Source organism: Betta splendens, chromosome 2 (genome assembly GCF_900634795.4).
Source record: "Betta splendens chromosome 2, fBetSpl5.4, whole genome shotgun sequence".
In the NCBI taxonomy this organism is placed as follows: Eukaryota; Metazoa; Chordata; class Actinopteri; order Anabantiformes; family Osphronemidae; genus Betta; species Betta splendens.
The window spans coordinates 15559362-15572426 of NC_040882.2; the positions used below are offsets into that span (position 1 = coordinate 15559362).

The following is a 13065-nucleotide window of genomic DNA, read 5'->3' on the forward strand; positions in this document are numbered from 1 at the left end:
TTTGTATTTTAAAGTAATCAAAAAAGCTAGTTTTAAATAAAACAATATCTACTAAAACCGAATTTGAGATAAAATGTCTAAAGTTACTTCACGGCTGGGAGTTAAAACAACAGTTATACTTTTATTTATCGAGATGTTATCAGGCGGATTTCCGGTGTTTGGGTTCTACTGGTGACTTTCCACTTCTCCTCTCGCTAGAGACACGAGAAGCATCAGCAGAGAAACAATCACATTGAACCATGGTGGGGAAAATAAAACACGTCCGTCAGAAGCTGCACCAAGCGGCGGTGAAGCCGGACGGACCGAGCGGACTGTCTGCGTCCACTGCGTCTGGTTCCGCCGCACTGAAGACCCCGGTTCTGTTACCACAGAGTTTCAACCATCCACCGCTGGACACTAAGGGCGACAAACAGGTCTGGTTAATGAGGGGACTTACCGACAGCTGGGGCCCGATTTAATGAGCGGAAGGTGTTATTATTGTGTGATAAAGACTCATCATTCGGGATTTTGTTATATTTGATTTAACTTTGAGCGCTGGTTGATGACAGTAAACGGAACCAGAGCAGCTGGATGAATAGGTCCTCAAATAAACTGTGGCTGTTCTTAATGGATATACTGTTCTGATCTGTTCCCTTTTAGGTCCAGAAAGGTAACACATTCCCTACTGGGATCTTTGCTGGTACCAAAATCTCTCCAGACGTTCTGGTTCAGACTCTGAAGATAGAGGAAAATCCTCAAACGCCCGAACCTTCCAGTAAAGGTAAGAAATTAGAACCAGACCCTGTTCGAAGTAAAATACTGAGCAGTTTAGTCTCGCTTGTCAGGTTCTTTGTAGGGTTCTACACAGAACTTGTCTTTGATTTTGGTGTGTTAGCAGTGGACTCTTTTTTTCTTAGACACATCTGGTAATGAAGGTTAATGTTTGTTTATTACACACGTTGGCCACCAGGTGGCGCACTATACTTATTATCATCCTCAGTAAAGGTAATAAATTAAGTGTCTGCATCCCACAGTTGAAAAACATTTGACAAATTCACGGCAGATTTAATATTTATATTAACTATATAAATTTATGCTGAAAGTAAAATGGGTTATTAAAAGAAAACAGAATATTGTTGGCTAGCGGTAACCACAGATATCAGCTCATCTACCAGTGGGAAGTTGATGCTCCCTGTGGGAGGGTGGTGGTGGTGAAACAGCTCCATCAAACAAACACAGTGCAGACCCCACCCCCTCGGTTCAGATTAGGTTTCTCCACCCACATTTGTTTCTGCCTGTTGTCTGTGTGTAGTGGAGCAGCTGCAGTTGCAGATAAGGCCCAGATAAGAATCATGTCTGAACAGAACCTCTGACCCATCAGCACATGTCACACTGTAACACGTTCATGCTCCCAGTGCAAATTTACCTGCCATTAAAGCATCGGCTCCCCACGCAGCTTCCTGACTCCTTACACACTGCTAGACGGTCATCTTCCACTCAGCTCAGTCTGCCTCACAGTCAAAATCGTCTTTCTGCTGATCTGAGGTCAGCTGGCTCTGATGAGCACTGTCCTTTGTCTCCACAGGTGCTGAAGACAAACGAGCCAAATCAAAGAAGGAGAAGATGAAGGAGAGGAGAGACAGATGGCTCAACAGTGAGTCAGCACTCAACACACCAGGCTCCATACACATGTACAAAAGGTTTATACTTCAACGAACAGCAGTTTATCAGCTTTACCTTAGCTCGCTAGATAATTGGGGCTAAAATGTCTATTTTCAGGTCTCTGTGTGCTAAGAACTCCTCCTCCAATCATCACCTACTCATCATCAGTGCGCCCATCATCCTCCATAACTGTGTTCAGGCTGTAACTGTAGTCGTCTGCTGAGCCAATCAATTCATCGGTAACACAACACGTTCGGTCCTCATGCACATAATTAGGTGCTAATGGCCACGTGACCCGAGCCAGCTGAAACCCAAGCCCTGTTCTGAGCCGGACATGCTCAGGAATTAGTGGATAATTATAGTGAAACGTGAGCTTTTTTCACTCAGTGACCATAATGTCTGCAGCAGACGGACAACACACTGAATGTCTGTAACACTGAACCATGGTTTGTGTAGCACTGATTGATTTTAGTATGACAGCAGTTTGATGCAACACAGTGCAGAGACTGTGAAACCATGTTCAGAGGTGTAGTGAACAATATTTAATGATACAGGGAGTCGTTCGTGTTTTATTTGCTGCACCCTGGCTCCATCCACTGATCCTGCAGTAACTGTAGTGGACGCTGACCTCTCATCGTACCTCCTGTTGTCTCTTACTCCTCTTTAGAGATCAGCTCCATCAAACAGGCCCAGGCACAGCAGGCGGCCAAAGCCCGACGACAGGCCACTCCTGTGGTGGGGGACCTCAGGCCGCTGGCTGACGCCCTCCCAGAGCTCTGCCAGCTCATCAGCCCCCCCACCACAGCTCCAACTGGTCGCTGCAGGAGCAGGAAGAGCAAAGCGTGAGTCCCAGGGTGACAGCTAAGGTTTCAGGTGTCAGTGTGGTCCTCGTAATTCTCAGCTTTCCACTTCACAAAAGAAAATGTGGATGAAAAAGCAGCACAATCCCGGTTAGATTCAGTGACTACACTCAGTTCTGAACCAGCTAAAAGTGCACAACATAAAATTACTCCTTTAAAACCATTACATCACAAACTGGTTCTGAGTGTAAACACATTCAGCTGATCTGCAAACAACACGTTAGAAATATAGAAACCAGAGGGAGACGACAACAGATTTTTTTGTTGTGCATCTGTCCCTCAAGCTGTAGTCAATCACTTTCAGTGATTGAAAAGAGGCTTGACAAAATAAAAGCTGCCGAACGTTCGGTTTTACCAAACTCAACATCTGTGTCTGTTTTTGCCTTCAGGCCAGTGAAGAGACCTGAACCCAGAGACTTCAGTCACCTGAAAGAGTCAAAGAAACGTAAACTTCTGTAAGAACCAGTTTCTCTTTATGTCACTGCACAGTCGAATGTTAATATTCACACTGGTTGACGTTTGTCTGTCTGGCGGCTCCTGCAGAGAGACCGAGACCAACTGGTTCCTCAACGCGGTAAAGACTCTGTCCACCAAACAGAACCTTCTGACAGATATCGGAGAGCAGCTGAAGAAGAGGATGAAGCAAGAGGAGGAGCAAGATCTCAGCTAACAGCAGCCGACGCTTTGAGACCCAATACTTCCACTGACTTTAAAGGTTCTGGATCCAGGCCCACTCTGAAAACAATTAAAAGCATCCTCTAAGATGCATAAACATAATGAATTAAGTAATCAGTTGTGTTGTCATGTCAATATTCACTGTGTTGTGAAATTCAATGTTACTTAACTCTGCACAGGTCAACAGAGCCCCTGTCCTCCAAAATGTGTCCAGTGTAACTATTATGTTAGTAAATGAGCACTAACTAACTCCCAGCATTAGTCAGTGTAGATGAAGTTTTCACTGGACAAATGCCCAGAAATACTACTACTACTAATTATTATTATACTAATAAGTGTGGTTGTTATTTACATGGTGGTACATGCTGGTTTCTAACGTTAGAGGTGTGGGATGTGAACTGTAAAGTGATTAAATGTAACCGTTTGGTTTTGATGCCGTTTTCAGAGATTAAAATTAAACGGATTTAAAATGAGGCTGAGCTGTAAAAACACTGTATGCGTTGTTACTTTGGGCGTGTTTAAGCTCAGGACTGTGTGGTGTCACTTTAATGACAGAGTACAACCAACGAAGACACCACTGAGCATGTACATTTGGTGAGTTTAGGAGCCTGTCCATCACCAGATCCCAAATTCCAGCATTTGTGCTATGATTAGAGCGAAAGTAAGAAATCCTTAATCAATAGCAGGTCCAGTCCTGCTGTGACCCATTAGAACTCATGAATAATAGAAACTGAGTGTCACATTCACAGTAATCAGAGCTCACAGCTCCACTCTCACCATCGTACGGACTATTATTAATTAGCATCCTGTTAAACTTTATAACCCATAAATTCTTACTTTATTTAATTTTAAACTGAATATTTTCTATTTCAGCACATGTTACAGTCTTTAAAATTCTGAATTTAAAATGATTTATCTTTTTTTTCTGGTTTTATTGTCCCTGACAATTTTATCATTCAGTATTTTCTTGAGGAAACACCTTTTCAGGGTTAATCTTTGTTTTGAATTCCACTCATAGCTCTGACATGTCTGAGCTCATGTGAATATGTTTCTGAGCTGAGATAGAACCACTTGAGGGTGAGTGTGATGTGTGGGGTAAGGCTGAGATTTGTAGATTCTGGCTGTTTAAAAGACCAGATAATTATTGGAAAGGAGAGGTTGGAAACCAGGTGCAATGGAGAATATTTCCCCCCTTCGTCCTCTGTGCTCCTTTCCTCCCCTTTGTTTTTCTCTCCCTTGTTTTTACCACTGCTTTTTCTCCATCTCCCTTTACTTTCTTTCTTTCAACTCCTCACTCACAAAGATATTAAACCCACCTTTCACCTTTTTATTCATTTACTGCTGAAATTATTAAACTAACACACTGCTCAACAGAAGAGGAATGAAATCTGAAACATGTCTGACTATCAGCAGGGTGAGAAAGAGACAGTCAGATGAATATGGAGATTAATACTGTATAGCACGTTAAATCATCTTCAGCTATATATCTTTTTATATAGCACATTAAAATGAACCAGCTGAACCATGAACAATGATATTGTAAGTGCATGTCATATAATTAAATTTAAAACCTGGTGAAATAAGAAAATTTTGTGAAAAAAGAGCACAAATCCAGTTCAGAAAGCAACACTGAGACAGATTCATCCGTCCTTCATATATTAATGTTTTTAATGTTGACAGAACCATAATGTAGAACAGGTTTCCCTAAGTCTCCTCGACTCACTGCCAGCGGAGGCCTGTCCGTGAACGCACCCTGATCTAATGAAGTTACGCTGGATAAACGTGCCACGCGCCAGATCAGTGCGCGTGCACGCACGTTGCACCAGCGCAGTTTCCCACAGAGACCGTGTCAGGACGAACCTGTCCGCTGGTGAGACGGGGAGAACCACCGGAACCAGGTCCACGGTGCGAGCAAGTCTGACGGTAGGTTTTATCACCCGTTGTTCTATTCGAACTAATTAAGAGGCAACACATTTAACCTTCAGCTGAATTTCGAGCATCTATAAAATAGCGCAGCTTCATTCTGGTATTAATGCGATAAAGTTCTACTGCATCGACACGTGCCAGTGAAGAGTTGTCATTTCTCCTAAATTATCATATTATTAAATGAAGTTTGATTTTTTTCCTTGTATTTAAAAGGTAGATAATTGCCTCAGTGTCTGTGAAAAAAACACGGTGCTAACTTTAATCTGTCTGTTTAATATAACTAAAAATCACGTCAAACTAAAGCATTAGAACAAAAATGTACATTGAACATTATTCATCCCTCGTTGTTTTGTATGAAAGAAAACATTTATTTCGAATTATAATAATAAAAATAATCTTTCTTCACTTTTTTTTTGTCAAAACAGAGAGCTTAGAGCTTAGCACCAATAAACTGTTGGTTTCCAATGATAAATGTCAATGTTACAGTTTAGTTGATCTCACTCTGGGTTCGTTCAGATATTTAAATTATGTGAGTCTGAAGTTTTAATGTGGTGGTTATTTCAACATTTTTATACGTTAAAGCTGCGGGAACAAATTAAAACGTAAGGCTGCAGTTCAATGTAAAGGTTTGAATTGACAGCAGGCAATAATTAGGTTTTATTAGGTTGAAAAAATAGGTTTTGTTTCCTGTTGTTCTTTTGCTGTTTTTTGGCCTCTGAATGAGCTCTGTGTTTAACAAGATTTTAAGATTCTATCTCATAAACGTTCGACATTTTAGTGTGATGAGTAAAAAATATTACTATAATAACACCATCAAAAGAAGGAGACAAATCAAACGGCTATTCTTGCGTTTCTTAAAGCGATTGGATGCAAACCTGCAACAATTATTTTGCTAAATAATAAGTGACAAAGACCTAAAGCTCTTTTCTGTGCGACGCGCTGTAAAACGGGACGCCGCTCACGACGAGTCTCAATCTTTTTAAGACTCAAGATTCGAAGGAACCAACTTCAAACTCGGTCCATCTCGTCCCACACGGTTCAATCCTCTGTTGATCCTGCTGATTAAAACCAGTGATGTCTAAGTCGCTGCTCCTGCTGTGTTAATTGAATTGAGTGTGCGACTGGATTCATCTCAGGTCAAAGTAAATCACGATAAATATGTTAAATACTGGCTTATGCTGAAAAGTATGTCTTTATTGTCTTGATTTAAACTTGCCATTATTAGCTAAAAAGTTTTAATATAAAACGAAAGTAAAGTGATAAAAAATCACTTTAAAAAATAAAAACGAAAATCAAAATAAAAAGGAAGCTCTTTCGCACATTTGCTGTTATACATCCATGCGTGAGTCCTCAGCCTGGCTGCTTATATCGGGCCAGACACGTCCTAACAACCAATCGAACGACCTCTGAGCCGGTGTAATTTGACAGGACTCCTGGGAGTCGTTGAGCAGAGTGGCTGCTCAGATAAAAGCCCCGACACGATGAGATAAGATAAGAAACCTTTATTTTGAAGGATACCCCATGTACATATTGGAACATGGACAAATCGTGTTGAGCAGTCAGTTAACTTCTGACCCTTCTCACAGTATTAAGTAGTTAAGAACTACATAAAAAGCATTAAACTGTTTAAATCTGATCAGAGCCTCTACAGAAACATCATGTGCTCCAGTAAATGGTCTCTAACTTGTAACCTGTCAGTGAGCAACGAAATATTATGTTCAAATATCTTTAATATGTGTTTGAATAAGTAATCATATGTGAATAATATTAACTAATATATTTAATATTTATAAATGATAATTGATTGCAGAAACAGGGAAGAAAAGGTGAAATCTAAAACCTGTGAATGACGTCAGAAGACTTCATCTGTAAAATCAGAAGCTGATGTTCTGAAGCAGTGGGTCAGTGATGCTGATGTGAGGCCCAACGGCACCACCTGCCGGCCGCTCACTGTAATGTCACCTAAACCTTCTTCTAACGAGTCAGGATACTTTTGAACCGTAAAATTATTTTTTCCATTATGTTCATTTTAGTTGGAGCTCAGACGTTAGTCATGGTGTGTTTGTGTCCAGGTCCAGTGGGAGGACGGGGGCTGTGACAGAGAGGCTGCCCACCACCAGACATGTGTCAACCGTTCACAGCAGGTCCATTGAGCAGAGCTGTTACAGAAAACCGCACCATGGACCCGCTTTTCTCCAACGCTGGCGCCGGTGGGAGGAAACGGCCTCTAGGGGAGGGCAACGCCGGGCAAACCCGCTCCTGCTACAAGCCCAGGAAGCGTAAGCGGGCGCCTGAGCCCGTGGCTCCGAAGAGCGGCCTGGTGCGGCTGAACGAGATGAGGCCCGGGCCGCGGTACCGGCTGCTCTCCCAGACGGGCCCGGTCCACGCTCCCGTCTTTGTCATGGCTGTGGAGGTGCGCGGCCAGCGCTTCGAGGGCTCAGGTCCGACCAAGAAGAAGGCCAAGCTGGTGGCTGCGGAGAAGGCCCTGCGCTCCCTGCAGGTTCCCGATGCACCTGAACGCCACACGGCCCCGGGTCGGACTCTGCCGGTCCACACAGACTTCACCTCGGACCTCACCGACATTCCACATGTGCTCTTCAAGGCGTTTGAGACGTCCGCGACCGCGCGACCCTCGTTTGGCTTCACTTCCTGTAGGCCGTTGCCACCCCCTCCCCCCACAGACCCGCCACTTCCTGCCTCCATCAAAAACCCCGTGATGACCCTGAATGAGATGAGGCCGGGCCTCAAGTACGACTTTGTGTCGGAGAGCGGGGAGAGCCACACTAAGAACTTTGTGATGTCAGTGAGGGTGGACGCACAGGAGTTCCAGGGTTCTGGGCGGAACAAGAGGACGGCCAAGGCCCGGGCCGCTCAGGCTGCTCTGTGCGCTCTGTTCAACGTGAGGCTGGAGCAGGCGCCGTCCCAGCAGCCGATGGCCACAGGGGGACGGCAGCTCCACCTGCCACAGGTACTGACACAACATGCATTGTCTTGTTAAACGTTGCAGAGGAACATTATGTGCCGTCGCCCTTTGGTTCTTCAGCTGATCGTTAGTGACGAACCCGACTGAGCTGCGGGTTGATGTCGTATCACTTCTACTGTGTTTTTTTCCTCCTCAGATTCTGTCGGAGGTCGTCTCACGTCTGGTCATCGACAAGTTCAGAGAGCTGACGGACAACTTCACGTCCCCACACGCTCAGCGAAAAGTCTTGGCTGGTGTCGTCATGACGACCGGTACGTCATCGAACGTGGAACTTGTGTAATAATAATAATACATATACATATACATATACATATACATATACATATACATATACATATACATATACATATACATATACATATACATTAATCAAACTCACATGTTCCGTTCCTGTTTTTCATAACAGACTTCTGTTCTTAAACCTTGTTGCCCAGGAGCAGATGTGAATGAGGCTCAGGTCATCTGCGTGTCCTCCGGAACCAAGTGCATTAGTGGCGAGTGCGTGAGCGACAGAGGTTTGTCCGTCAACGACTGCCACGCTGAGGTCGTGGCTCGCCGCTCCCTCGTCAGGTACCTGTACTCTCAGCTGGAGCGCTTCCTCGGGTGAGTCCTGGTCCGACCCGCGGCCCAGAGCTGCAGTAGTGTGTGTGTTTGTCCTTTATAAAGGAACACACCATTCAATAAGCATGTTACTGTATCAGCATTGGGGAACTTAAATCATCATGAACATTATCTTGATTTAAAAACATTTTCTTCTCTTGTTTCTTCAGTAACGACGATGAGGAGCATCGGACCTCGATCTTCACCAGGTGTGAAAGCGGCCGAGGCTTCAGGCTGAAGGAGAACGTCCAGTTCCACCTCTACATCAGCACGTCGCCCTGTGGAGACGCTCGCATCTTCTCTCCCCACGAAGCCGGATTAGACGGTGACAGGAAGCACATTAATCAAAAGCAAAACCTTCAGTGACCCAGAATGTGTCACTGAATCCATGTCGTCCCGTCAGTGGGAGGAGGGAGGGCCCGCGGGCAGCTGCGCACCAAGGTGGCGCCGGGTGAAGGAACCATCCCGGCGAGCTGCAGCCCAGTCCAGACGCGGGACGCGCCGCTCCGGGGGCAGAGCCTGTCCATGTCCTGCAGTGACAAGATGGCCAGGTGAGTCCGTCCCGCCCGTCACCACCGCCCTCATCGAGCACCGGTCCCAATGGAGCACACGCAGCAGACGAAGCCCCGTTCCCTCAGCAGCGCTGCGTCTGTTCTCAGGTGGAACGTGCTTGGCTTCCAGGGCTCCCTGCTGAGCCACTTCACGGAGCCCCTCTACTTCTCCAGCGTCATCCTGGGCAGCCTGTACCACGCCGCCCACCTGTCCAGAGCCATGTACGGGCGGCTCGCGGGCATAGGAGGCCTGCCCCGGTCCTACCGCCTGAACCGACCTCTGCTCAGCGGTGAGACGCGCCCCCCCCCATCATTGGCCTGCATCCCCCGGGATGGTTCAATGCTCGGCTTGTTTCTGCAGGAATTAGGAACGCCGAGGCCCGGCAGCCCGGCAAGGCGCCGGGCTTCAGCGCGAACTGGTCGCTGGGGGACGCGGGCCTGGAGCGGATCGACGCCGCCACGGGGAGGGACGACCGGGGTCGGCCTTCCAGGCTCTGCAAACGGGCCCTGTACGGACGCTGGATGCGCCTGCGCGCCCAGGTGAGGCACCGAGCAGCCGACACCAGGCCGCGTGGTCACGGCGTCTGAAGGCCTCTGCCCTTTGCCTCCCTGTTCGCCTGCAGCTCTGCTCCACACACAGCATGACAGCTGCGCTGAGGCCCAGCAGCTACCGCGACGCCAAGCGGGCGGCGCCGGACTACGGCTCGGCCGCGCAGACCCTCATCAGAGCCTTCCACGCGGCTGGACTGGGTCGCTGGGTGAAGAAACCCGCAGCGCAGGACCAGTTTGACCTGATCGGTGGCGATTAACCAGTAGAGGTTCCACCTTTAGCTCTACTGGGAAGAGGAGGAACCAGGATCCACTGATTCACCTTCACGTTAAAGGTGCTGAACCACTACGTCAATGGTGTTCCAGTGATTTTACAGTATTAACAGAAGCCTTTTCCACCAAAGTTTGATATTGGTCTAAAATGTGACAACAACTTAATGTGATTTGTCTGTTTTCTCTAAAGTATTATCAGGAATGCTTGGATCGCTGGGTGTAAACTGGCTCCTTAACGGTTAACAAATGGTTTCCAACATCAGGATGTGATGGATTCCTCGTGTCTGAGAAGTAATTTGAATTCAGTTTGATGACAAGGAGTCAGAAAAATGTTGGCTTTACCTGGAAAAACAGCAGCGTGAGATAAGAGAAACTAATCATTAGTCAGATCCCAAAACAGGAAGATTCTCACTGCTGCTGATAAGCTTAAATTCAGGCCTCCTTTCAGGAAAAAGCTGATTTGTTTTTGAGCGTGAGTCCATTCGTCCAGGAGCTGGAGGAGGAGACTCCTGCATCAAACAGGCACACAAATACATTCTTCTGAGTCTCCTCACCTCCAGACATGTACAGACGCTGGTTAAAGGGGAGGGAGCTGGTAAACACCACCCTGCCGCTGCCTAAAATGTTCAAATGTCAGCATCGGATGTTGTTCATGTGCTGTTGTGAATGAACGGTTTGCGATCCCTGTGTTTTATACATGTGAGAAAGTTTTGGTTTCACTCGTGATCAATGACATTGTTGCTAAGCTGTAAACTGGCCGCACTTACGCAACACAAGACGTCTGAATAAGAGATTTAACCATTATAAAAATAAATATTCAATCTGTACTTCATTCAGCAGTTTCTCATTAAATGACTCAGTTGTTGTAAAACTTGTGGTTTTTCTGCTTATTGTGAACTTTTACTGGCTGTGTCTTAGGACGTGCTGCTAAAAATAGAACGCACACATGCTCCACACTGAGGAACTTTTACTCTTCATGAGTTATTTCCTGTTACTAATGGGGGCAGTCACCATGGCGACTCATCTCCTCCCCTATAACCGCATATGGACCCCACTGATAAAACATTCACCCTTTTGGAATCAACACTATTTTTATCCTGGATGTTTGAATCCAAATGAGGTCATTTCATCAATCTAATTCAGTCACTGTAAAGTTTAATTATAATTTTTCCCAAAGGAAAAGCGCAAAGTTTGAAGTATGAAAACATTCTGTGAACTATGAACCTTATTGTCTTTTTGTGTTTGCTATGTGGGTTGTGTTCTCTAGTGGGAAAGTCGGGGGCACATGTTGCAGAGGAACACTATTCAGCGTCCAGCAGCGGAAAAAACTGAGGTTTCCTAAATAAATGAGACAGTTTCCATGACATCAGAGGGAAAGACGTGTGAGTAACGCTGTGGTGGTCTGAGTTAACACACACACACACACACACACACACACACACACACACACACACACACACTGTGCAGCTTCAGTAGCGTGAAGCTTCAATGGGATCCTCTATTTCTGTTGTCCCTTTACTGGAAGAAGGTGAAGTTCTTCGAGCTCACGTGTGAATCGAGCTGCTGATTGAATGAATGTGCTCACGTTGAAGCTGCGGGAGGACGAGGAGGACCGCAGGGAAACCTGGTGGTGAGGGGAAACAGTGAATCATGTCAGGAAAGTTCATGTCACGGCCCTTTGGCGCTGGAGCAGACTATAAACAGAGCCGATGGGAGGGGGGTTCTCCTGCTTCATGAATGAGTGTAATATGTGTATGTTCCATAATGTTTCTAGCTCCTTTTCATCAATGCGTTTATTAGCAGAAGCTGCACATGGAAACAATCACCAGGTGTCGGAGCCGCCTGTTGCTCTCGCTGCCGCATCATTTCACATAAATGTGTGCTTTTATTGAGTGTAAGCAGCGGCTGGTCACATTATGTAACTGTGCGTGTTTAGCCGTTTCACCACACCCTCTCCCACTTATTCACCATAACCACATAACAAGTAAACACAGGCCGGGCTGCAGTTGCCCTTTCCTTCTCTGTTCTGAGCTGCACATTCACTTCCTCACGCTGGACCCTTCTGCTTTTTGGTTCTATGAGAGCGACACAGGCGCTGTTACGGGTGGATGCAGCGATAACAGCGTGTGTCTGTGAGCCTTGGTTTTACACGGCATTCAGTCTGCTCAATCTGCTTATAACACCACTAAGAGCAGCTCGTCCGCTACAGGACGGCAGTCTGCACCAGAAGGTCTGAAATGAAAGAAAACACTCAGATGATCTTGAATCAGGTCACATTTGTAATAATATAACACAAGACCTAAGCATCAGTGACACATCAAGCATGAAACTATTACGACAGGATTCAAGTTCAGCTGTATCACAGTTTATGACAGATCTCAGTCTGAGTTCATCACATGATTGCATCTTACTGGTCACGGACCAATCAGGTCTGTTACCAGCAATGAGTCCTGTCCTCACATTTTCCATTCAGACGATGTTGTGATCCGTGTTGGACGCCTCCTCCACTTCATGTTCATTTAAACACTTTTACTTCATGATGACATAATGTCTTTTCTTATCACAGAGACGTACAGTAGTAACTTCATCATGATGACTGAGGCGCTTCTATTGTCACTAGACCAAGGTCTGTCAGTGTTCATCTGCTGGTCTAAGGCAAGTGTGGATGTGTACATGAGGATGGGATCATTTTGTTCTGCAGTCGTTGGGATTTTAGTCATAGAGAAACTCAGGAAGTCACAAATGATGGGTGTTCAGGGAATACTGTGTTCATCGGAGCCAGATTGGCTCCAGGGCTGAAATGAATAAATAACACATGGGCCTACTGTTACAACAGCGCTTCTCTGTGGTTCTGCCAAGGACCCAAAGGACAGATCTGGAAAAAGTGGGATCATTCCCGTTCCGTGTCCTGGCTCTCTGATGATTGGTGAATAGTGGCTTGAGGAATGCTGGAAGCCAAATTTGGTGTTGACATGTATCACCATTTAAAAAGTGACTTTCCACAGAG

The 13065-nt window shown here is 45.8% G+C and overlaps 2 protein-coding genes across 3 annotated transcripts; both read left to right on the forward strand.

Moving 5' to 3' along the window:
* Positions 1 to 165: 165 nt before the first annotated feature.
* On the forward strand, positions 166 to 3650 carry slx9 (SLX9 ribosome biogenesis factor). The gene is made up of 6 exons (XM_029140904.3): positions 166 to 413; positions 640 to 760; positions 1565 to 1633; positions 2309 to 2483; positions 2891 to 2956; positions 3045 to 3650. The coding sequence occupies exons 1-6, from the start codon at positions 240 to 242 to the stop codon at positions 3169 to 3171; spliced, it is 732 nt and encodes a 243-aa protein (XP_028996737.1). The 5' UTR covers positions 166 to 239; the 3' UTR covers positions 3172 to 3650.
* Positions 3651 to 4868: 1218 nt separating this feature from the next.
* Positions 4869 to 11303, forward strand: LOC114849220 (double-stranded RNA-specific editase 1-like). 2 transcript variants are annotated; one of them, XM_055505734.1, is made up of 9 exons: positions 4869 to 5099; positions 7175 to 8070; positions 8222 to 8336; positions 8526 to 8688; positions 8856 to 9010; positions 9089 to 9236; positions 9345 to 9526; positions 9598 to 9776; positions 9860 to 11303. In XM_055505734.1, exons 2-9 carry the CDS (start codon positions 7225 to 7227, stop codon positions 10043 to 10045), a joined length of 1974 nt encoding a protein of 657 aa, XP_055361709.1. In that variant the 5' UTR covers positions 4869 to 5099; positions 7175 to 7224; the 3' UTR covers positions 10046 to 11303. The 2 variants fall into 2 exon arrangements, with proteins under 2 accessions (XP_055361709.1, XP_040925277.1); XM_041069343.2 differs by having other exon boundaries at positions 4871 to 5099; positions 8520 to 8688.
* The last annotated feature ends 1762 nt before the right edge of the window (positions 11304 to 13065 follow it).

Excerpts from the sequence above, each read along its gene's own strand:
- slx9 (XM_029140904.3), top strand. The coding sequence starts at position 240 with ATGGTGGGGAAAATAAAACACGTCCGTCAGAAGCTGCACCAAGCGGCG. Across the intron at positions 761-1,564 it reads GCCCGAACCTTCCAGTAAAG|GTGCTGAAGACAAACGAGCC; the intron begins GTAAGAAATTAG and ends TTGTCTCCACAG. Across the intron at positions 1,634-2,308 it reads GAGAGACAGATGGCTCAACA|AGATCAGCTCCATCAAACAG; the intron begins GTGAGTCAGCAC and ends ACTCCTCTTTAG.
- LOC114849220 (XM_041069343.2), top strand. The coding sequence starts at position 7,225 with ATGTGTCAACCGTTCACAGCAGGTCCATTGAGCAGAGCTGTTACAGAA. Across the intron at positions 8,337-8,519 it reads TGGTGTCGTCATGACGACCG|GAGCAGATGTGAATGAGGCT; the intron begins GTACGTCATCGA and ends CTTGTTGCCCAG. Across the intron at positions 9,011-9,088 it reads CCACGAAGCCGGATTAGACG|TGGGAGGAGGGAGGGCCCGC; the intron begins GTGACAGGAAGC and ends TCGTCCCGTCAG.